Raw genomic sequence first — 26,258 nt, 5'->3', positions numbered from 1 at the left:
AATTGCCTGTTCCCTAGTGGGCTCCAACACAAGCTGCTCCAAAAAGCCATCTCGTAGACATTCCACAAATTCCTTTTCTTGGGATCCACTACCAACCTGATTTTCCCAGTCTACCTGCATATTGAAATCCCCCATGATGACCTTACCGCCCATCCCCATTTGCCCCAAAAAGTTGATAGTGGACCTTATTCTTGAACTGCTGTAATCCTTGTGTTGACAGTGTTCCCACAATACTATTAGGTAAGGAATTCATGGATGTTAATCCAGTGACAACGAAGGAACGACAATATATGTCCAAGTCAGGTTGGCAAGTGACTTCTAGTTGATGGCGTTTCCTCGACATTGCTGCTCTTATTACTATCCGTAATAAAGACATCACAAGGGAGGGAGATGCAATCAACGTAACTTTGGTGAGCTGCTGTAGTCCATTCTGTAAACTGTACATACTACAGTAACAGTGGAAAGTATAAAATATTGAGTCCAGTGGCTGGAGCACCGAACACCAAATTACTTTGACCTGGATGGGGTCAAATTTCAAATGTTGTTGAAATTGCTCCATCCAGATGAAGAATTGAGTGTTTCACCACACACCTGGCACATACCTTATAAATGGTGGATAACATTTATAGGATTTGAGGGTTCAAGAAGTGAGCCACTTGTTTGTCTTTTCTTGGCTGGTCCACATAAGTTTCTACTCAATGGTGACTCTCAAGATACTGAAGCCAGCCTTTTCATCCCATTTGCTTTCTTCTGCACAAAAACTTCAAAATTGGAGATTTTATCACATTCCTTTCTCTCCTCACATCTGATACCCAATTTCCTCATCTGTCCTCTCTTTAGGCCTATAACTTCTTTATTGATCAGCAACAGCAAATGCTGCAATTCCAATGGCTGACACTCTACCTGCTATTGTCACCTTTGTCCTGTCCACCCTTTGACCCAGAAGGAGGCATCAAGTAGTAATGTGATTTGCACAATGCAGAGCTACTTGCAAACATACTGATTTTTAAAAATAAATAATTGTCATATTTGAATGGACTATTCATCCTTCATTTGCATATTACACATGTAAAAATAAGCAGATGCAATATCTGGTTACTGTGCATATAAACCTCTTCAAGCTTTCTGTTACCGACTATGCATTATTTATAGAGAAAACATGAAGTGACTCTCTTTGTAGCCCATTGTTGTGTATAATATATACACGCTCACAATACTTTCTTCAATATGGCAAAAAAACTGGCACAACTTCTCTGCCTGAAACAACAAGCACACCTAGGGTGATCAGTTCTTATAGGACACTTCTTTCAATCCTTTATAAAGAATGAATTACAAATTGCAAGCAAGCTGCTACTACTACTATACATGACAAAGGTCACTGGCAAAAAAAGTAGAAATACGGAAAAGCCTCTTCTGGAGTTATCATGCCCTCTATAAAACACTGCTGATAACAAAATCATTCCACCAACAACAGATGTTATTGATAAAAAAATATTTTCTGTTGGACTGCATTATATAACATAAAAGGAGACTGGGTTCATCACAAACAATACAAAATAATCAGCTTGTGCAACAATCTTGGAAGAAAATTTAAAATTGCCAAAATACCCATCACCTACAGTTGTTTGCAACCAGTTTTGTCCTTTTCACAGGCAATTGCGCACAGCTGGAATGAGGTGTAGAATATTTGCTGAAGCAAAACGGTAGGTCTTAAAATGTTAAAAGGTTAATCTGCAGATTAATCATCTCTACAAACAACAGTCTTAATCCTCAAAGTTACCAATCCAGTTGCATTCATCAATCCTTAAAAAAATCAGAAGTACGTCCTTTAAAAGATTGCAGCTCAACCACAATCCTCATCATCAGTCCTACGTAGTCATGAACCTACATTGCACTGCTGGCTTTTATTCTGAACTTTAATTGCAGTGAATGCAATCATTTAGCTTCAGCTCAACTCTAAACGAGTAGCAGCATTGGACAAACACACTGAAGCTCACCTCGCTTTTGTTAAAGGCTGCGCTACCCATTTCTTTAGAAGTCGTCTTCCAAAGGAATTCTGGGCATGATCAAGGACCCAAAGCAGACTACCTTTTGTCGTGCCAGTGGTCTGCCAAGAAAAAGAAAATTAGACATTAGCCTGCATATTTTTTAAAACAAATAGTATGTTTCTTCAGCTGACTGTGATTCCGCTTTGAGTTTATTATAAACGAGTTTCGTTTTACTATCACCACTAGACCAAATTTCCAGTCCATAATTAAAAAGTTAAGCAAATGTAAAATGGTAATTTTTCAGAAAGATGAATCTGGATTTACATCATCAAGTGAATCTTTCCCAACTCCACTGTACAAGTTCAAGTCTAAATATTAGTAAGGATGCATTTATATATACAGCAATAGTATTGGTTCAACCAGTCTGTTCAGCGGGTAGCTGAGCTAAGCAGACAAGGTCCCAGGTTTTATTCTCTGTCTATGCTGAACAGCTCGGATGTTACAAGTGATTCCAGAGCCCTTGCATTAGTTGGTGGAAATCTTTGTCTGGTATACCTTATTGCTAACTACTAACCCCTGTTGGATGTATATGTATGTAGATAAGGATAGGACAAAATCAGGCTCCACTGTGAAGTTTCAATGTTAACTAGCCTGCCAATACAAAATGTCAGGGTTTATACATCAATAGTAGCCACTTAGGCAAGGGTACCAGAGGGTGCCCAGTGCTCATGGAACCATTCTCAGGAAGAAGCTAACGCTAATATTTCCTACATTGCAACAGTGACTCCATTCTAAAGTGCTCCAAAGTACTTGGGGAAGGCGATGGCATAGTGGTACTGTCACTGGACACTGGACTAGTACTCCAGACACTGGACTAGTACTCCAGATATTCTGGGTAATGCTCTAAGGACTCGGGTTCGAATCCCACCACTGTGAAATTTGACTTCAATAAAGAATCTGGAATTAAAAGTCTAATGATGACCATGAAACCATTGTCGATTGTTGTAAAAACCCATCTGGTTCACTCATATCCTTTAGGGAAGGAAATCTGGCCTACATGTGACTCCATGTCACAGCAATGTGGTTCACTCTTAAATGCCCTCTGAAATGGGCAAGCCACTCAGTTCTCAAGGGTAATTAATGCTGGCCCAACCAGCGATGGATCATCCCATGAATGAATTGGCTGTAGAGCGCTTTGAGATTTCCAGTGGTTGTGGAAAGCACTACATAAATGCAAGTCCTTTCTTCTCTTGGAAGAAAAGAAAAAATTTGGGCAAAGGGGCAAAAGTACACATTTTTCAGGTAAAGGACATAGGAAATACAGCCATACAGCCCTTCGAGCCTGCTCTGCCACTCAATAAGATCATGGATGACTGTCTACTCTTCAACTCTACCTTCCTGCACTATACCCAAATTTCTTCATATCCCTTGATTCCTTATCATCCAAAAATCTATCTTTCTCTATACAGCCCTAATGGAGTAGGGAATTCTAAAGATTCACAACCCATAAAGTGCAGAAATTTCTCTTCACCTATGGCCAACCTCTTTCTAAGACTTTGACCCAATGTTCTAGATTCCCCAGCCAGGAAAAATATGCTCACAGAATCTTCCCCATCAAGCCACATTAATAATTTTATATATTTCAATGGGCTTACTTTCCATTCTTCTAAACCCTCAGGTTTTTTTTAAATTCTTTTGTGGGATGTGAGCTTCACTGGCAAGGCCATCATTTGTTGCCCATCCCTAATTGCCCTTGAGAATATGGGCTTTGTCTACTTAATCTCTCCTCATAGGGCAATTCCGTCAGTCCAGCAATCAGTCTAGTGAACCTCTGTTGCACTTCCTACAAGGCAGGTATGCCCTTACTTAGACCAGGAAACCAAATTGTACTCTGGGTTCAGTTTCACCAAGGCTCTATCTAAATGCACTAAGGCTTCTTTACTCTTCTCCTCTAATTTGTCTGTAATAAAGGTTACATACTATTTGCTTTCATAATTGCTTGCTGTACCTGCACGTTAGCTTTCCGTGATTCATGCACAAAGACAACCAGGTCCCTCTGAATATCAACATTTACCAGTTCCTCACCTTTTAAAAAAAATACTCAACTTTTCTATCAAAGTGAATAGACTTCAATATTCTCCACATCATATTCTATTTGCCACCTTCTTGCCTAGCCACTTAACCTAACTCTATCTCTTTGCACCATCTTTGCAACTTACTTTCCCACAGAGCTTTGTATCATCAGCAAATTTGGATACATTACACTCAGTTCCCTCATCCACCTCACTGGGCAGAATTTTACGCTGCCCCACCAACCGGTTTGTAGGCTGACAGGGGAGTGGCCATCAAATTTCTTGGATGGCCTTCCCACTGGGTTCCCGCCCACTCCGACCTTGCCTCAATTTTACACTGGGACAGGCGAGGCCTAAGTTGGCTCCCCCAACCTTGCCCCAAACTTTTTTTTTAAATTCTTTTATGGGATGTGAGCAATGCAGGCTAGATCAGCATTTATTGCCCATCCCTGGTTGCCCTCGAGAAGGTGGTGGTGAGCTGCCTTCTTGAAGCGCTGCAGTCCCTGTGGTCAAGATACACCCACAAGTGCTGTTAGGGAGGGAGTTCAAGGGTTTTGACCCAGTAGCCAATTATTGACCACTTAGGGGCCATTTCCCACCCAGCCTCAATTTTCAGGCTGGTAGGAGGAGGTCAGGGGCAGAGAGGGATGCCCAAAAAGTAATCCTGTTCAGGCCTTGGTGGGGGGGGCGGGGGGGGCCCCTCCATCAGCAGCCTCCTTTTAACTTCAGGCACCTCCTACAAAAGGACTGGCGGCTGCAGGTCTTCCCTCTCCACCGGCACCTCCGATACCCCAACCCCTTCTGCCCACCCCCCGGGCCTCACCTCCCCACCCTGCCCCGAGACCCCCAAAACTTACCTGGTCCTGGACTCCTAGGGCTCGGGCTCTCGGAACTGTTTGCAGTCCTAGTCCTGTTCCCTGGGACTTCTGGCACTGATCAGATTGTCCAGCAGCTCTCGGCGGTGGGTCTTCTTCCCAAGTGAGGGGTAGAAGTCCTGCTCCAGTCAATTAACACTTGTTGGAAAGTTAAATTGCTTGCAGGGTAGGGAGTATTAGCGAGGATGCATTCTCCGTTGACTCCTTGGATGGCAGGAAGGCAAAGACCGCCATCCTAAAAGTCCTGGCCATTGATGTAGCTGAGGCCCAGGCACTGATTCTTGCAGGGCCCCACTATATGGAGCATATCAACCCAAAAATAACTTGTTTATTCCTCCTCTGTTAACCAATCCTCAATCCATGTTTATATATTATCCACAACCGCATGAGCCCTAATTTTGTGTAATAGCCTTTTGTGTGGCACCTTATTGAATGCTTTCTGCAAATCCAAATGCACAACACCCACTGGTTCCCCTCTATCTAATAATTTGTCGAGCATGATTTCCCTTTCATAAATCCAGGTTTCCTCTGCCTAATCATGCTCTGATTTTCTAAGTGGTCAGCTACCTTGTCCCTAATAATAGATTCTAATATTTTTCCAACTACTGATATCAAGCTAACTGGCCTATATTACCCATTTTCCCTCTGCCTCCTTTCTTGAATAGTGGGGTTATGTTTGCTATCTTCCAATCTACAGGGATCATTGCATCTAGGGTTTGTGACTGACAAATATAAAATTTGAAAAGCATATATGCACAAACAACATTTCTTTTATATTTATGCTAATGGCCTATACTTGGGTGTTCAGGGCACAATTTCAAAACTTGCAGAAGACACAAAGCATGGAAGTATTGTGTACCGTGAGGGCGATAGTGATAGGACATACACAGGCTTATGGAATGGATGGACACGTGGCAGCTGAAATTTAATGCGGAGAGGTATAAAATGGAATGCTTTGGTGGGATGAATGAGGAAAGAGAATATAAAATAAAATGAAAGGTACAGTTCTGAAGGGAATTCAAAACCCAGAGAATGCGCAATCCTCAAACCGCGTCTAGAGGGACTTGTGTCCATATTAGTAAGACCTTACATCTTTTAACGTACAAGTCCATGTAAACACTCATCACTGACTGCTGCTGCTTTTACTGTGTTTGGATGACTGCAATATCAACAAATTAGGTTAACATTTTAATAGAACACCACTGGGGTGTGGAGGTGGAAAGGTCAAGGGGAAGTAAAAACACAAACCAAACCAACTGAAAATCCATTCACTGGTTCATTGCCAGGTTAGACAGTAAGAGCAGTTCATTCATTGCTGCTCTAGGAAAATTATCAGATGCTATCTGTCATTTCATTTGACTGTTTACTCATACCTGGTTTTGTAAAATTTCCAAGTTCTTCAAGGTTGTTCCATTGATTGACATGCATGTGGAGTCCTCAGAGAATTTGCTCAATTTACTGGAGAGGGTTAAAAAAAAAGTGCCCACATAATTACTGAACACACCCAGAAAAACCCAAATACATTAATCATTTTTCAGTTATCTGGTCAAACCCTTGCAGTGTAACCATTGCAACCTTTGAGTTTTTTTGACAATGCTGTCCTTTGACCTTACAGTGCCTGTCTTTTCTCATCAGTAGAAATAAATTACAAAATCCAAAATGAAAACAGAAAATGTTGGAAAGATGCAGTAGGTTGGCAGCATTTGAAGATGAAAGGTGAATTAGGAATTTCAGCGGGGGAGCTCTATCAGCACTGATGGATTCCCATCCAAGGTAATAGCTTATCTCTTCTCTTCAGATACTGCCTACCTGCTGTACATTTCCAGAACTGTCTTGTTTTTATTCCCTCAGACACTTGTTTTCAGTTCATCAAGTGTCCGGGTCTAGCACAGATGGAAACCCAGTTCTAGTTTTAAAATCCTCCAAGCCAAGCTGCCAAAAAATCCACACAAGTTTTTTGTTTGTCCAGTATGGAGTGTATGCTCTCCCTTCCCCACTTACCAAAATCTGGACAGTTTAAGGGAAGGTAGGCAGAATAAAAACTTCAAAAGGACTACTCCAAGTATACACTTGGGCTGTTGGAATTCAACAGCTAAAACCACACAGTTAAATAGAACACAACTCCCCAGCGAAGGGTGCCATCAAGCTTCCCACGGCTTTCCCAAATAGCTATTAAAAAGTTCCATCTTGCACATTTTATCTTCCATACATATGGACTTATCTTATACTATGCCCTGCAGGATTATAGCTGCTATGCCAACCTCACCACCACTCGTAAGGCTAGTTGGAAAGTCCAAACTCCACTCAGTCGGCAATATTCATTTTTTTAATTCTTTCTTGAGATGTGAGCGTCTCTGGTTGGGCCAGCATTTATTGTCCATCCCTAATTACCCTTGAGAAGTGGTGGTGAGCTGCCTTCCTGAACCACTGCAGTCCATGTGGTGTAGGTACACCCACAGTGCTGTTAGGAAGGGAGTTCCAGGATTTTGACCCAGCAACAGTGAAGGAGCGGCGATATATTTCCAAGTCAGAATGGTGAGTGACTTGGAGGGGAACTTGCAGGCAATGGTGTTCCCATGTGTCTGCTGCCCTTGTCCTTCTAGATGGTAGTGGTCATGGGTTTGTAAAGTGCTGTCTGAGGAGCCTTGGTGAGAGTCCTGCAGTGCATCTTGTAGATTGTACACACTGCTGCCACTGTTTGTCGGTGGTGGAGGGAGTGAGTGTTTGTGGATGGGGTGCCAAACAAGCAGGTTGCTTTGTCCTGGATGGTGTCGAGCTTCTTCACTGTTGTTGGAGCTGCACTCACCTAGGCACGTGTAGAGTATTCCATCACACTCCTGACCTGGGCCTTGCAGATGGTGGACAGGCTTTGGGGAGTCAGGAGGTGAGTTACTTGTCGCAGAATTCCGAGCCTCTGACCTGCTCTTGTAGCCACAGTATTTATATGGCTAGCCTAGTTCAGTTTCTGGTCAATGGTAACCCCCACAAGATACTGATGCTGATTTCTACTTGCGCTTGAAAAGATTTTGGTGAGCCACCTTCTTGAACTATAGCAGTCCATCTGATGTAGGTACCCACACAGAACTGTTAGGAAGGGACTTTCAGGATTTTGACCCAGCGACAATGAAGGAACTGCGATGTAGTTCCTGGTCAGAATGGTGTGCAGCTTGGAGGGGAACCTGAAGCTCGTGGTGTTCCCATGCAGCTGCTGCCTTTGCCCTTCTAGGTGATAGAGGATGCAGGTTTATAAGGTGCTGCCAAAGGAGCCTTGGTGAGTTGCTGCAGTACATCTTGTAGATCGTATACGCTGCCACCACTGTGTGCCAGTGGTGGAGGGAGTGAATGTTTAAGATGGTAGATAGGGTGCTGATCAGACGGACTGTTTTGCCCTGGATGGTGTCAACGTTGAGTGTTGTTGGAGCTCCACTGATCCAGGCAATTGAAGATTATTCCATCACACTCCTGATTCGCGCCTTATAGATGTTGGACAGGCTTTGGGGAGTCAGGGGGTGAGTTACTTGCCTCAGAATTCCCAGTCTCTGACCTGCTCTTGTAGCCAGTGTTTATCTGACTAGTCCAGTTAAGTTTCTGTTCAATGGTAACCCCTCCCCGAATGTTGATGGTGATGGATTCAGCGATGATAATGAGGCTGAATGTCAAGGGAAGATGGTTGAATTCTCTCTTGTTGAAGATGGTCATTGCCTGGCACTTGTGTGGTGCGAATATTATGTGCCATTTATCAATCCAAGCCTGAAGGTTTTCCAGCTCTTGCTGCGTTTGGACAAAGACTGCTTCACTATCTGAGGAGTTGCAAATAATATTAAACTGTGCAACCATCAGCAAACACCCGTAGTTCTGATCTTACGGATCTTATGACAGAGGAAAGGTCATTGATGCAGCAGCTGAAGATGGTTGGGCCTAGAACACTACCCTGAGGAACTCCTGCAGTGAAGACCGGGGGATGAGATGATTGATCTCCAACAGCCACAACCATCTTCCTTTGTGCTCGGCATGTCTACAACCAGTCAGAGTTTTCTCCAGATTCACTCAGCTGTGCCAGGTAGATGACTGACTGTAAGATCACAGATTAGCAACTTTTTCTTTTTCAGGTGAAAATTCAGGACAATTGTTACTTATTAAATTCATTAGAGGTCCAGAACCATTATGTGCAATTTCAATGATCAAGATCTCTGCTAATCCCCTTCGTCCCATGGACCGCAGCGGTTCAGCCAGGCAGCTCATCACCACATTCTCAGGGGCAACTAGGGATGGGCAATAAATGCTGGCCCAGCCAGCGAAGCCCACATCCCTTGAATGAATAAAAAGAAAATCTACAGCGCTTTTAAAGGTGTGACATGTTCATTCAGGAACAAAACTAAAATCTCAAAATTAACAACATTCATATTGCACCTTTAACATAGGAAAATGTCACAAAGCATTTAATATCACACAATTATTATTTGGCTTAGACCTTTTAAACACTTTCATTATTTTTATGAAAGAAACTGCTGCTCCATAGTGATCGATATTCAAAGTTGCTTAATTCAAATCGTCTGGTAATCCACTTTTTATGCAAAGTTTTAATTTGTGGTGTTAATTTGCATTGCTTAATTCAAATTATTTGATCATTTAATGCAATGTTGGATCACCAGGATTGTGCTTGTGCATTCTGCCACACATTAATTGAAAATCCAACTTGTATCGTCTTGTTTTAAATGCAGGTATTAAATAAAACTGGTTAACAAATGAAGTTAGTGTTCAGATGCCACTACTTGAATTAAGTGTGCCAGGTGTCTATTAGCAGCATTAATCATTGATCATGCAATCTCCTACTCACTTTCTGAAATGCAATGACCAATTTACACCAATTCAGCTGCTTTTTAAAAAAAAATAAAATCAGCGAACAATAAGGCAGCGCATTCGAGGGCGAGGATTCGTGATCTCCTGGAAATAGGAGATGAGGGAAACTGCAGAATTCCATGGCTGATGCCAGCTCTCCACAGCCTTTCCCCAATGGCCAATTAAAATTTCTTCATGTCTAAGCCAGAGTCATTGCTGGTGAACCTGACCTCGTCCTCAACTGGCACTCACACACAAACGTTCCCATATGAATCACTGGATAGTGAACAGGAGTGCTAACCCCCGGCTGAATTTTCCTGCTCCCCATCTCAGAAGTGCAGAAACCAATTGCAGCTTTCTTTCCATCGCCTGACGCCGTCCAGCCCAGGATCAAATCTGGAGCTTTCTTGGTCAGTATGGACGGGTAAATATACCAATCAGGACGCCTAACCACTGAGCCATTAGAGGATTTTATCCTTGCTTTTAACCACTTGCAAACATGATCCAAGTGCAACATGCTCAAGTGTTGTTGTGAAGCTGAAGAGAAATTAAAACATAGATCTGTAATTTCCTGAGCTCACCTCAAATTATGTAGGATCTTCTCCAGTTTGAATTCGGAAAGATATTTGATGACTGCTGCTAGACATGAAATGACCGGTATCTCCAAATTTAATATGATGGACAACTGTTGAGATTCTACAAAACAAAAAGTAGGTTCTTCTGCACAACTGCATTAAAAACACACAAAGCTGAGGATCATCTCCAGTAGCATCAGCGCTATGAAAAGAGACTTCTCAAAAGCTACTGAACCAGATCAAGAAGCCCCAGTAAGGGATTTTTCATTGTTACTTCTTCAGAGGTAGACTCAAAACTAAAAGATCTCCAGTAAGCTCCCAACTTCAATTCATTTTTAAACATTTTCTTTGAGGAAAGACAAAACTGACAGAACAAATGATTTGATTTCCCCCACCCCCACCACTGATCATCAGGTATTTATGAAGTAGCAGAGATCTAAAAGAAGTCAACAATTAGCGTTGCTCCCTTAGTGGAAGCGGTGAGTGTGACAACAGAAGGTATAGAATTGGGTCATGATAAACAATCTATTCTCTGAAGGATACTTGAATACACACAGGAAAGCATAAAATGAGAAAAGACCATTCAGCCCATTACTCCCCATTCTTCCCACAGACCATTAAGCTCCTTATGCACTTTCATAATCTACTGAGTCTTCTTAGGGGAAAATTCCCTAATGTTATTGAATAAATTTCCCCAAAGACTACCCATCCACACTCTTCAGCAATTCAAACTTGTTTGTTATCCTTTATGCATAACGTTCTAAAAACTTTTTAAGCAACAATGTCTATTTATATCGCATCTAACATGGAAAAATATCCAAAAGTTCTGCTCAGATGCATGATCATAATGTGCAATCTGCATAAGCAGATCCACCATTTTCCCTCTGTAGCTGAAATTGATCCAAGATTATATTTGGTCTTAATTCCTCATGTGAAAAACCACAGATCAACTTGAACCTCAGATTAAATTGTTTTTGAAAAAATTAGCCCAGGTCTATTCTATTTGAAGCTAGTATTTGCTTTATTATAGTCTGTTTATCTCAACAGCCCAGTCAGCAACAGAATTTACATCAGAAAACATATTGGTGTGAACCTTAATCATGCTGCAAAGAAGGGCAAAGTGGAAGGAAACAAAACAAAAACAGAAATACCTGGAAAAACTCAGCAGGTCTGGCAGCATCAGCTGAGTCCTCATGACCCTTCAACAGAACTAAGTAAAAATAGGAGAGGGGTGAAATATAAGCTGGTTTAAGGTGTTTGGGGGGCGGGGGGGGGGGGCGTGGTTGTAGGGACAAGCAAGCAGTGATGGGAGCAGATAACCAAAAGATGTCACAGACAAAAGAACAAAGAGGTGTTGAAGGTGGTGATATTATCTAAAAGAATGTGCTAATTAAAAATAGATAGCAGGACAAGCAAGGTACAGATAGCTCTAGTGGGGATGGGGTGAAATAAGACTAAAAGGGCATAAAAGGTATAGATTTAAAAATAATGGAAATAGGTGGGAAAAGAAAAATCTATATAAATTATTGGAAAAAACAAAAGGGAGGGGGAAGAAACGGAAAGGGGGTGGGGATGGAGGAGGGAGTTCAAGATCTAAAGTTGTTGAACTCAATATTCAGTCTGGAAGGCTGTAAAGCGCCTAGTCGGAAGATGATGCCAGCCCTGCTGAGTTTTTCCAGGTATTTCTGTTTTTGTTTTGGATTTCCAGCGTCTGCAGTTTTTTGTTTTTATCTCTGGGAAGGAAACAAAACTGCCCAACAATAGATGCTGCCCTCTATTAATCCTCAGCTACTTGAGCTCCCCATAGAAGTACCCAATATGCACTCTGGCCTGTATATTTTGTGGAGTCCTGAAGACCCTGTGGCATACCCAAAATGGCAGATAACCCCAGATCCAGAAGTCTCACCCCCAAAACTGGCAGAAACCAACTTCACCTGGGGGCTGGAGGGGGCGGTGGGTGAAAGGGGAAGGACATGACTCCCACATGTGGGAACACGGAACCCAGCAAGGCCAATCAAACTCGGTGCTGAACTCAAACAGATCCCATTTTCACTGCAGCATGGGTCTTAACTTACTGTGTTGGAATTACGAATTTTTAGAGTAGCCATAAATGTTTCTGAAGGGTGGATAGAGAATGTAGAACTATCAAGCTGTCAAATTATTTAAATGGGCAGCCCTTTAAAAACTGAAAACACCTGTCTGCCTGTGTCTGAGAGAGTTGAAAAAAACTGTTCCAGCAGTTTCAGTGACTGTTTGTTGACTTAATCCTAAATGCTATCATTATAGCATTGTTATTAGTTGGCTTCTTTCCACAGCCTATTATCACAGTAGGGGATTGAAAGTTCACAGTTTGATTGACAGATCAAAGAGAATATTAAAGGATTAGCTGTCTTTGATATGGGGCTATGAATATAGCAGTTGTGATAAGGGAATAAGTACTTGAGAAGAATTTAGAACTTTATTTTATTTCATCTCAACATGGCCTCCTGGTTAGCCCATGGTGGGCGCTGAATGAGATGGTATGGAGGGTCTAATGGTCAAAGGTGGTGGGTGGGGTGCCATTTTTGGCATGAGTTGGCACTAAGTTGGTATGGGGTTATAAGGAGCCATGGGAATGGGAGGAGCGTCATGACTGGCATGAGTTGGTATGAATGGGCAGGGGAATGGGTGGGTGTTGTGGCAGGCTGTGAGGGGGGAGGGCTGGACGGCAAAAAAAATAAGCAAACAGCTGGGACAAAGTCCCAGAAAACCAAGGCCCGCGTCGTCACTTAGCAGGCCCTGTGGCTGCTTCTAATCTGCATCTGGGGGCAGTGAGCCTGGCTTCATCCCACATGCGCTCCCACGGAACAAAAATCCCGCCATTCAGGGCACTTTCTTTCAAGACAGGGGCGGCGAGCCAAGGAAGTTCCCGACTCCCACTACTCAACTCAGGTGCAAAAATCCAGAACTCTGACCTCCAGTTGCATGAATATTTATAGACTTTTGAAATTGTAATAACTACAGGCAAGTCATTCTCTTCATGTAAACATTTCAATATAATCTTCATTAATGCTATTTAGCCATCAAAGTAGATTCATCAATCTAGAGAGCCTACTATTCATAGTAACATTGCCTTATTACGGGTTACCTGGAAAGGTTTACAGGTGAGGAATGATTTATGCGTGATCATCACAGTTTCAATATCCTAACAGCAAAGGCAAATCCTGCATAAAACATCCCTTTAAATAAATGGGTTAGCCCTCACCTACACAATAGCTGATATCCAAACCAGCAGCTTATGGGATAAATGCATGAATTTTAGAATTGCTTATGACACCTATATAGATACATAAAGAACTCTCATACCACTTATTATCTAGCTTCAGTAAAACCTTTCAATATAATCCTGTAAGCAGCCAGCAACACCAGAAACAATGACAGTGTGTTTTAAATGTACAACTTTCCTCCACTGAAGGCAAATGTGACCAAACAGTGTACAGGAAATTACAGTCATATCACTCTGCCCTGAATTCCATACAACATTTGCTTTCAGGATTCAAAAGACTGTTAGGAAAGCAAGCAGAGTAAAGTAGAATGTAACGAGGAGGCTAAGGGTGGGAAACTAAAATTCTGAGAAAGGCAATTTAAAAAATCCTTAAAATTGTAATCTCCTCCACCTCTCCCTTCTCACCCCTGTCAACTAGGGATATTGACTCTTGTGCTCGTTCTGTAGAAGCTTAGGCCTTGGAGTCATAAAAGATTCATTTTGCATCCACTGGGTCCAATTTCTATATGCTCCTCAATCCTCATTATAACTCTCACTTTCCCACTAAACGTTCCCACCCAGTCCACAAACACTCCTTCAGCTTTGTCCTCGCTCAAGGCCTGTCCATCTCTCAATCATCAAGGCTATCTCTGACCACTTTTACTCTTTGCTAACCACTCATAACCCCCCACATTCCTCAAAATTAGGCCCCGAGGGGGAAAAAAAACTTCCTCACAGTTCTCTCACTAATTCACTCTCAGCAGAATGCTTTCTGTTGGTGACAGACTTCAGAAAAGGCTCGAACAATTGATGACTTTTAATATTAGCTTAATTAACTGTATCCTTTTAAATATGATCTGAAGCCTTTTGGATTAAATTTAATTCTTCTCCTGCTCAAACCTGTAATGGTGCAAGGGGTGTACTTAAGTTCTAGCCATGAACGTGGCTTCCAGAATCCAGCTCTTCAGAGTGGCAGGGCACACAACAACCTCATTAGCACTCCTACTGGGATCATTCAACTTGTCCCACTGTTCTTTATTGACAGATGGACTAGCATTTATTGTGTCAGTACTACAAAGAACTAAATACAAACAGTAAATAGTAACAATAATGATGCATTTTATAAAGGGGTTTGAATAACTGAAGTAAAGAGTTTATTATTAAACATTGTTAGCACTAATTTCCTTAGATCTTAGGAACACAATTGAGAAAGTATATTGACTGCATCACGAACGATGAATAGCAAAATGATATCCTTTACAAGTATCCATCTGTTCCGATCAGGTGTTAAGAGTTTTTATAACAATATGAATACTGCTCTGAGACTCATACCTATAGAGTGCAGTGCAAAGTTAGCAGATCAAAGTTACACAAAATTACAGATCAGCTACACCTTGCTCTGCCCAGCAACAAATTACACTTTGAACATGGAGATTCAGGTGATCCAATTGAACTATTGGGGAACGTTTGTAAAGTTATTCACTTGTGGCTCAAATTTCATGCAAGGTGCTTCAGCACACTCAGGAATCTAATTGCCTGAAATATGACATCGCTTTTGTATAGGTGTAGCTGTGAAACTGTGACCAATACAGAAACAATGTTAGTATTGATTATTCCAATGCTCTCCTGGTCAGCCTTCAAGCTTGCAGCCTCCATAAATTCGAGCTCGTTCCAAACTCTGCTGCCTGTTTGCCAACCTCCCACCAAGTTCCATTCACCCATCATCCTCTACTTGCTGACCTACATTGGCTCCCAGTCCAACAAATGCTTTATTTTAAAATTCTTACCCTTGTTTTTAAATTCCTCCATGACCTTGCCCTTTGCTATAGAACAAAGAACAAACAAAGAACAAAGAAAAGTACAGCACAGGAACAGGCCCTTCGGCCCTCCAAGCCTGCGCCGATCACATTGCCTGTCAACTAAAATATTTTGCACTTTCGGGGTCCGTATCCCTCTACTCCCATCCTATTCATGTATTTGTCAAGCTGCCTCTTAAACACCACTATCGTACCTGCTTCCACCACCTCCTCTGGCAGCAAATTCCAGGCACTCACTACCCTCTGCGCAAAAAACTTTCTCCGCACATCTCCTCTATAGTTTTCTCCTCTCACCTTAAATCTATGTCCCCTAGTAATTGACTCTTCCACCCTGGGAAAAAGCTTCTGACTATCTACTCTGTCCATGCCACTCATAATTTTGTAAACTTCTATCAAGTCGCCCCTCAATCTCCATCGCTCTAGTGAGAACAATCCGAGTTTCTCCAACCTCTCCTCATAGCTAATAACCTCCAGACCAGGCAGCATCCTGGTAAACCTCCTCTGCACCCTCTCCAACGCCTCCATATCCTTCTGCTAATGTGGCGACCAGAATTGCACGCAATATTCCAAGTGTGGCCTAACCAAGGTTCTATACAGCTGCAGCATGACTTCCCAGCTTTTATACTCAATACCCCTGCCAATGAAGGCAAGCATGCCATATGCCTTTCTGACTACCTTATCCACCTGCGTTGCCACTTTCTGTGACCTGTGGACCTGTACACCCAGATCCCTCTGCCCGTCGATGCACTTAAGGGTTCTGCCATTTACTGTATAATTCCTGCCTGCATTAGACCTTCCAAAATGCATTACCTCGCATTTGTCCGGATTAAACTCCATCTGCCATTTCTCCGCCCAAGTCTCCAACCGATCTATATCCCGTTGTATCCTTTGACAATCCTCTTCACTATCTGCAACTCCTCCAACCTTAGTGTCGTCTGCAAACTTACTAATTAGCCCAGTTACATTTTCCTCCAAATCATTTATGTATACTAAAAACAGCAAAGGTCCCAGCACTGATCCCAGCGGAACTCTACTAGTCACAGCTCCCAATCCAGAAAAGCACCCTTCCACTGCTATCCTCTGTCTTCTATGACCAAGCCAATTCTGAATCCATCTTGACAGCTCACCTCTGATCCCGTGCGACTTTACCTTCTGTACCAGTCTGCCATGAGGGACCTTGTCAAAAGCCTTACTGAAATCCATGTATATAACATCCACTGACCTTCCATCGTCGATCATCTTTGTCACTTCCTTGAAAAACTCGATCAAGTTAGTGAGACACGACCTCCCCTTCACAAAACCATGCTGCCTCTCACTAATACGCCCATTTGCTTCCAAATGGTAGTAAATCCTGTCACGAAGAATCTTCTCCAATAATTTCCCTACCACTGACGTAAGGCTCACCGGCCTGTCATTTCCTGAATTATCCCTGCTACCCTTCTTAAACAATGGAACAACATTGGCCATTCTCCAGTCCTCTGGGACCTCACCCATAGCCAGTGAGGATACAAAGATTTCTGTCAAGGGCTCAGCAATCTCCTCCCTTGCCTCCCTCAGTACTCTGGGGTAGATCCCATCTGGCCCTGGGGACTTAGCCACCTTAATATTCTTCAAGACGCCTAACACCTCTTTTTTGATCTCAACATGATCCAGGCTATCTACACACTCTTCCCTAGACAAATCGACCGCTAAATCCTTCTCTTTGGTGAATACTGATGAGAAGTATTCATTTAGTATCTCTCCCATTTCTTCTGGCTCCATGCACAGATTCCCACCTCTGTCCCTGAGTGGGCCTACCCTTTCCCTGGCTACCCTCTTGCTTTTTACATATGTATAAAAGGCCTTGGGATTTTCCTTAATCCTGGTTGCCAGTGACTTTTCATGACCCCTTTTAGCCCTCCTGACTCTTTGCTTAAGTTTCTTCCTACTTTCTTTATATTCTCCACGGGCTTCATCTGTTCCCAGCCTTCTAGCCCTTACGAATGCTTCCCTTTTCTTTTTGACTAATCTCACAATATCTTTCTTTATCCAAGGTTCCTGAAACTTGCCGTGCTTATCCTTCATCCTAGCAGGAACATGCCGGTCCTGAATTCTTATCAACTGACGTTTGACCCCCCACATGTCAGTTGTTGATTTGCCCTCAAACATCCGCCTCCTGTCTAGATTCCTCAGTGCCTGCCTAATATTGTTATAATTAGCCTTCCCCCAATTAAGCACCTTAACCTGAGGACTCCTGTTATCCTTATCCACCATTACCTTGAAACTTACTGAATTATGGTCACTTTTCCCGAAATGCTCTCCTACTGAAACTTCGACCACCTGGCCGGGTTCATTCCCTAATACCAGGTCCAGTATTGCCCCTTCCCTAGTTGGACTATCTACATATTGTCTCAGGAAGCCCTCCTGGATGCACCTTACAAATTCTGCACCATCCAAACCCCTAGCACTAAGTGATTCCCAGTCAATATAGGGAAAGTTAAAATCACCCACCACAACAACCCTATTGCTTTTACATCTTTCCAAAATCTGCCTACATAACTGTTCCTCAATCTCCTGCCGGCAATTGGGAGGCCTATAATAAACCCCCAACATTGTGACTGCACCCTTCCTATTCCGGAGCTCTACCCATTTTGCCTCGCTGCATGAGCCTACCGAGGTGTCCTCCTGTCGTACAGCTGTGATATTCCCCTTAACCAGCAGTGCAACTCCACCACCCCTTCTACATCCCTCTCTATCCTGCCTGAAACATCTAAATCCTGGAACGTTTATCTGCCAATCCTGTCCATCCTTCAACCAAGTCTCTGTAATAGCAATAACATCATAGTCCCAAGTACTAATCCAAGCTCTAAGCTCATCTGCCTTGCCTGTTATATCTCGTCAATGTCTTCCAGTCCTACAACCCTCTGAGATCTCTACAAACCTCCAATTATCATCTCTTGCACAAGCCCGATTTCTGTTGCTCCACCACTGGCAGCCTTCAAATGTCTAGGCCCTAAGCTCAGGAATTCTGTCCCTAAGCCTCTCTACCTGTACCTCTCTCTCCTCTAATGACACTTCGTAAAACCTACCTCTTTGACCAAGCTTTTGGTCACCTGTGCAGATGCCATTTTAGGTGACTCATGGTCAAATTTTGCTTTATATGACTCCTCTGAAGCATCTTGGAATGCTTTAGTATGTTAAAGCAACATAGCAATGCAAATTGCTTTGGTACGTATTCTGTGGAAGTAAACCTGCATGTCTCCCATTCCCTGTTGCTAAGCACGGCTCACTGACAAGGAGACCAGTGAAAAACCTTAGATTGTAAACCCATGTCCTCCTGTTTAGAGATCCAGTTTATTAGAATATCAATGTATTGGACACTAAACGGCTACTGTTTGACACAACAGTATGATGATTATGACAGTATTTCTTTGACAATGACTTTCTTTAAAAGGTGATGTAAGGTCCGGTACCTGAAAGATCAGAAGCTCCATGTGCATAAAACTCAGAGGTCAACTGGAAAGCATGACTATACTCAAAATGGATACTGTCCATGCGCTCGACGCGAATTCTATCATCACGTAAACTGCAAGATAAAAATTAAAAATGATAAGCACCATCTTTATCAATCAATTACATGCTTTTATACAATAACAAATCTGCCTCGTGGAGTTCAAGTATTTTAATACTGATAACAAGCCAGATGTGTTTCAAGTTGGCAACTTTCTGATGAAGAAACCAGAGAAACTAAAATGGCTCAAAATTTCATGTTCCAGCCACAAGAGCCTCATGGTCATATCATGAATGGAAATGTTTTTTTTTGCAATCTGATAACCCATTTATATCCACTATGTGATGCTGCTCCCTATGTTCTGAATTCACCACATTTTTACAATGGGGAACGATTCACCACTGTTGACCATGCACAAAATATGTGCAAGCAGTAGCATTTTAAACATATCTGCATGTTGTATGTAGAGTGACAACCGTGATTCAGTTGGTAGCACTCTCGCCTCTTAAGTCACAAGGTTCTGGGTTCAAATCCCACTCCAGGGCTTGAATGAAAAAATCAAGGCTGAGACTCCAATGCTGCACTGAGGGAGTGCTGCCCTGTCAGATGAGATGTTAAACCAACTCGGACTCCAACTGTAGAAGAACATCAGAAAGAATTTTGACTCAAAATACGGCCCCAGTTAAAATAATAAGTAAATGAGGCTAAGCACCTAGTTGAGCAGAATAGAGGGAGCTCTACACTGCATTTGGCCCTTGTTGCCCACAGGATCTGTAGCGTTTTCGCCCTGGCCAAAATTGACATCTCTCACTTTGCAAAGACCACAAAATTTGGTGGTGTACAATGTAGTGTACGTGGACTTCTAAAAGGCATTTGATATAGTGCTGCACAACAGACTTGTTACGACTCATGGAATAAAAGGGACAGGAGCAACATGAAATTGGCTGAGTGACAGGAAACAGAGGGTAGTGATTAATGGAGGCTTTTGGACTGGAAGGTGGTTTGTGGTGGAGTTCCCCGTGGGCTGGAGAAGATGGAGAGGAGATTACATAAAGGTATTTAAAATCATAAGGGATCTGAACATTGGTGGAAGGATTCAGAAGGAGGGGGCACAGATTTAAGGTAATTGGCAAAAGAAGCAATAGACATGGGGCAGGATTTTCCGCTCGAGCATGAAATAGCGCGCAATGACTTTGGGCGAGCGTCCCGACGTCATTGCGCACTTGCGCAATATTCCGGTTGGCGAGTGCATGCGAGAGTTGGCAGCGTGCCCACTGACAATTAAGAGGCCTACTAAGGTCCTTAATCACTGAAAAGTTATTTTTCGCTGCCCAACCAACCTTACAGCGAATCGGTCAGGTGGCCTTTGGATTTTGCATGGGCGTGATGAGCTTTCCACAATTGAATAAAAAATAAATAAAATTGGCCAGCCAGTGTGGAACAGCAGTCGGTGGCTGATCGTGGGTGGCAGACCATTTCACAGCCGCTCCTGGACCCGCCCAACAACCTGAAAACCCTGCCCATGAGGAAAAACTTTTTCACACAGCAAGTGGTTGGGGTCTGGAATGTGATACCTGAGAATGTGGTGGCGGCGGGTTCAATCGAGGCATTCACGAGGGAATTGGATGATTATTATTTAAGAAGGAAGAAGCAGGGTTGAGGGGAGAAGGTGGGAGAATGGCACCAGGTGCATTGCTCATTTGGAGAGCCAGTGCAGACATGATGGGCTGAATGGCCTCCTTCTGCACTGTAACAATTCTGAGATTCAATCTGCCTGCTCTGGTGGATGTAAAAGATCCCATGACACTATTTCAAAGAAGAGCAGGGGAGTCATCGCTGGTGACCTGGCCAATATTTATCCCTCAATTAACAACAGGGGAAAAAAAAAATCACCTGGTCATTAACACATTGCTGCCGGTGGGAGTTTGTTGAGCACAAATTGACCGCCACGTTTCCAATGTTATAACAGTGACTACATTTCAACAAGGAAAAGTCGTAAAGCACTTTGAGATGTTCAGTGGTTGTGATAAGTGTTATATAAGTGCTAGGTTTTCTTTTTTATCTGAAATCTGAGAAACGTCACTGGCATAGAACTCAAAGCTACCTCAACAAGGTGGCATCTGTGCCTCCAGAAGCAGAGCTCTAACATAAATAGGATGCTAATGTTATCTCAACAGGAAAACAGAAAATATTACACTTAGATTCCACAGCATCCAAAACAAAAGGAGAATAAGGTTTACTGAAAAAGGTGCAACAGCCTACCTAGGCCAGGTTGAAAAGAGTGACACTAAACAAAAAGAGATATACAAGAAATTACGAGAAAATATGGAACTATCAAGATTTCTCTGACCACTGCAAATTGCTCAGTGACACAAACTCAGGTTCGCTCTCCAGTCTCCAAGCTGAGTTAGCTGATCTTGATCAAAACAGTGATAAGATGCTAGTATCCATGCACTAGGGAGAGGAATAAATCAGCCAAGGTTGTCAGCTTTTATCATCGCAGGGTGTCTGTTGTAAGTTCACAGGCCTGGATGTATATATAAATAATTGCTCGTTGGATAAGGGGTAACTGGTATCTATGGGACTATAATCACACAAAGTAATCAACACCTTCAGAAGGAGAGAGAAAACTAGAGAATAAAATTGCCAAATAAAATCAAGGAAATAAATAAAGAAGTAGCAATGCTGCCTGAACTGAAGATAAACGGCTAAAATTAATAAAACAACGCAGCAGGAAACACAGGTCAGAGAAATGGGGCGACAATGGAGTCTCCACCCAGTACTACCTACCTGCTTACACGGGATGCTCAGCAACCCCTCTGGAAGCATGGATTTGCATTTATAATCCTTCATCATTGCTTGATTTCTACATATTTTGTAAGTATTAGCAGATCTACCATAGCATTGCTCATGGCGAATCAAATAATATTGTTTTATAACAATAGAATCATTACTCTGAATACTAACTTTTAGCTGTACCATGGTGCAGCTGTGTCTTCGCAGTCTGTCCCTTTAAAAGCACAGTGTGAATGGTGCAAGTAAACACAGCACAATGTAATTCAAAAGATTAAAATGCTATCTGGGGAGGAAATCCTGCAGACTGGCATGTGCTGGTCAGTTTCAAACTGTAACTCAAAACACCTCTGATAAATGTAATTTGTGTCGACAATACAGCGAGATCTGGATAATGTCCAGACTCAGACTGGAAAGTGGCAGGGAATATTTGCGCCCCACAGGGGTAGGTAATGTCCATCATGGACAAAGGAAAGCATCAGCATATGAACAGGAGGATGAGGCTGCTTTATATCTGTACTGCCAGTAACAGCGATCCTTTTCCTCCAACCACCACTATTTTTGAACATATTGCAGTTTTCAGCATATTAATAGTCTAATATGATATAAAAGTAAATAAAGTGTAACGTAAACTTAGTTTAAAAGTGATCAGTTATAAAGAAACTGACAAAACTCTGTTTTAAGTTAAAAAATATATTGTTGTGTTTGTCAGAGTATTACAACATTTATGAATGCATAGACACAGCAGTACAAATGAATCACTGAACAATTGTATATTTACCGCTTTCAATTTTCCTTAATATAAAAAAAGAGGCAAACAGTAATTTGTCCATCATCTTGAGCAGCACCATCATTGATGAGCTCCCCCATCATCAATGACCTAGGATGGGGGAAGCACCATTGATCAGAAGCTGAGCTGGACCCACCATATCAACAACATGGTTATAAAAGCAAGGCAGAGGCAGTGTGTTCTTCTTCGAAGAAAGGCTCATCTTCGGAACACCCCAGAAACTCTTCTGAACCCAAAAAAAACTATTCATCAATCTGCAAACCTCAAGTCAGGATTTGATGAAATAGTCACCACTTGCCCAGGTTAGTGTGGCCAGAACAATTCTCAAGATCGCCAGAAGAGAGCAGTTCACTCCTGCTGTAGCTGTAGCGACACAATCGGAAGCAACCCCAGGATGCAACAAAACCAACTTCAGCTTCACTGAACTCCTGTTTGACCTCCACAACATACAGCAAAGAAGAGGAAGGTCCATCTATCATGGCATTCTATTGATGGACTCATTCTAAGCTATCCTTTAGAGTAAATAAAATCACCCATTTAGAATAAAACAAGTAGCTATACTCTCTAAAGCCATGTTCCCACCATCACTGCACAGTATTGCTTAAAAAAAAGCAATGCAGCTGAGCTACACCAGGGCAAATGTTCCAAAAACAATTCTGTACAACATCTGACTGAAACATCTGAGTAAACTTTTACTAAAGATCACCAAAAGTAACACTTGGCAAATTTTCTCTCAGATTTATTTCTCAGACCTCAGTTTTTGTAGGAAAAACTGCCCCAGAGGCAACAGAAGGGAGTTTGCCTGTTCGCATTTACATCAGCATCGTGGGCTGAAAAAAGTCAAATATGAGACACAAGTGAGGAGTATAAGTGAGTTGGCAACTCTTAAGATTCCAAAGCCTTTGGTGGATTTAAGTCTTATTGGGGCTCACTTATCCCTCTGACCATTTTTGCAGGTCATCATTTGTTCCTTGACTACCTTCGTAAACCAAGCACTCCACCACTGGTGCAGTAATGCTTCAGGAACAGCATTACCATTTTTGTCCCGGTCTCTACAGAATTCGACTGATAGCAACAAGTTTCCATTTTGTAATGCTGGCATTTTCACCAAAAATCATCAACAGAACACGTTTCACAACTTAAATAAGTACCATCTGATAGCCATTCCGGAGACATGGCTGCAGGATGACACAGATTGGGACCCGAATATTAAAGGGCATATGACATTTAGGAAGGACAGGACGTTAGGAAAAGGTGGAGGGGTGGCACTGTTAATTAATGATGGTACTAGTACATTACAGAGGGGTGACCCAAGTTCAGAAAACCAGGAGGCAGAAGTGGTTTGGGTTGAGATGAGGAATGATAAAGGCAAGAAGTCACTTGTGGGGGTGTTGTACAGGCCCCCTAATTGCAACTACACAGTAGGACAGAGTATAAAAAAAAGAGATAATGGGAGCTTACCAGAGAAGTACAGCAATAATCATGGGGCTTTTAATCTACATGTAGACTGGCCAAATCTGATGGACAAAGGTAGCGTAGATGAAGAGTTCATACAATGTTTTTAGGGCAGTTTAGGGCACAATCTGGAGCCAACCAGGGAGCAGGCTATACTAGGCCTGGTGTTGAGCAATGAGATAGGATTAATTGGTAACCTCATAGTGAAGGCATCCCTAGGTAGCAGCATAATATGGTTGAATTTTACATTCATTTTGAGGGAGAAATGAGTGCATCCAAGGCTAGTATTTTAAACTTAAGTAAGGACAATTATGACAGCATAAAAGCAGAGCTACCTAAAGTGAACTGGCAAATGAGGTTAAGGGATAAGTCAATAGAAGTTCAGTGGCAGACATTTAAAGGGATATTCCAGAATGCACAGAATATATACATTCCAATGAGAAAGAAAAATTCCAAGGGGAGAGCCCACCATCCGTGGTTAACTAAAAAGTTAAAAACAGTATCAAACTTAAAGAAAAAGCATATAATTACACAAAGATGGTTGGCAGGTCAGAAGATTGGAAAGAATATAAAGAACAGCTAAGAATGAGCAAAAAGATCAATAAGGAGGGGAAAATAGAGTATGAGAGAAAGCTAGCTAGCAATATAAAGATGGAGAGTAAAAGCTTCAATGGGTATTTAAATAAGAAAAGAGTTAACGAAGTGACCTTTGGTCCTATAGAAAGTGCTCTGGTCCTATAGAAACTGCATCTGGGGAATTGATAGTGGAAACTAGAGAGATGGCAGATGAATTTTGCTTCGGTCTTCATTATAGAGGACACAAGTAACATCCCAGAAATAGCTGCAAATCGAGAAATGGAAGGGAAGGAGGAACTCAGGAAAATTACAATCACCAGGGAAGTGGTATTGAGCAAATTGTTGGGGCTGCGAACTGACAAATCCCCCGGTCTAGATGGATTTTACGCTAACATCTTGAAAGAAATGGCTAGTGAGATAGTTGATGCACTGGTTTTAATTTTCCAAAATTCCCTAGATTCAGGAAAGGTTCTATTAGATTGGAAAATAGGAAATGTAATTCCTTCATTCAAAAGGCAGGGAAACAGAAAGCAGGAAACTATAGGCCAGTTAGCCTAACATCTGTCACTGGGAAAATGTTAGAAGCTATTATTAAAGATGTTATAGCAGGGAACTTAGAGAGTCAACATGGTTTTGTAAAGGGAAATTATGTTTAACCAATTTATTGCAGTTCTTTCAAGGAGTCACACATGCTGTGGATAAAGGGGAACCGATGGATGTACTGTACTTAGTTTTCCAGAAGGCATTTGATAAAGCGACACATCAAAGATTATTGTAGAAAATAAAGGCTCATGGTGTAGGGGGTAACGTGTTGGCATGGATAGAAGATTGGCTAGCTAACAGGAAGCAGCAAGTTAGCATAAATGGGTATTTTTCTGGTTGGCAGGATGTGACGAGTGGTGTGCCACAGGGATCAGTGCTGGAGCCTCAACCTTTTACAATTTATATAAATGATTTGGATGAAGGAACCAAAGGAATAGTTGCTAAATTTGCTGACAATACAAAGATAGGTAGGAAAGTAAATTGAGAAGAGAATGTTAGGAGACTATAAAGTGACATAGTTAAGAGAGTGGGCAAAGATCTGACAAATGGAGTATAATGTGGGAAAATGTGAAATCATTCATTTTGGCAGGAAGAATAAAAAAGATCATCTATATGGTGATAGATTGCAGAGCTCTGAGACTCAGAGGGATCTGGGTGTCCTAGTGCATGAATCACAAAGGTTAGTATGCAGGTACAGCAGGTAATTGGGAAAACTAATAGGATGTTATCATTTATTGATGGGAATTGATTACAAAAGTAGGGAAGTTATGCTTCTGTTGTACAGGGCATTGGTGAGGCCACATCTGGAGTATTGTGTACAGTATTGGTCTCCTTATTTAAAGAAAGATGTAAATGCATTAGAAGCAGTTCAGAGAAAGTTTACTAGACTAATACCAGGAATGGGAGGGTTGTCTTATGAGGAAAGGCTGGACAGGTTAGGCTTGTATCCACTGGAATTTAGAAGACTAAGAGGCGACTTAATTGAAACCTTTAAGATCCTGAGGAGGCTTGATAGGTTGGAAGTGGAGAGGATGTTTCCTCTTGTGGGAGAATCTAGAACTAGGAGTCACTGTTTAAAAATAAAGGGTTACTCATTTAAGACAGAGATGAGGAGAAAGTTTTCCTCTGGGGCTTGAGAGTCTTTGGAATTCTCTTCCTCAAAAGGCTGTGGAAGCAGAGTTGTTGAATATTTTTAGGGCAG

At 42.1% G+C, this 26,258-nt stretch overlaps 1 protein-coding gene across 2 annotated transcripts in view; it reads right to left on the bottom strand.

The window, feature by feature from the left end:
- msh3 (mutS homolog 3 (E. coli)) overlaps positions 1-26,258 on the bottom strand; it is a 336,423-nt gene that overhangs the window by 232,980 nt on the left and 77,185 nt on the right. For both annotated transcript variants that reach the window (XM_078564469.1, XM_078564461.1), the window contains exons 9-12: positions 18,863-18,975; positions 10,356-10,470; positions 6,309-6,393; positions 1,998-2,107 (exon numbers count right to left, since the gene is read on the bottom strand). In XM_078564469.1, coding sequence (XP_078420595.1) covers positions 1,998-2,107; positions 6,309-6,393; positions 10,356-10,470; positions 18,863-18,975 — 423 coding nt within the window. The remainder of the gene's footprint in view (positions 1-1,997; positions 2,108-6,308; positions 6,394-10,355; positions 10,471-18,862; positions 18,976-26,258) is intronic.

Source organism: Cetorhinus maximus, chromosome 2 (assembly GCF_964194155.1).
Source record: "Cetorhinus maximus chromosome 2, sCetMax3.hap1.1, whole genome shotgun sequence".
Classification (NCBI taxonomy): domain Eukaryota; kingdom Metazoa; phylum Chordata; class Chondrichthyes; order Lamniformes; family Cetorhinidae; genus Cetorhinus; species Cetorhinus maximus.
The sequence above is the reverse complement of the archived record's forward strand: the minus strand, read 5'-3'. Positions and strand labels throughout refer to the sequence as shown.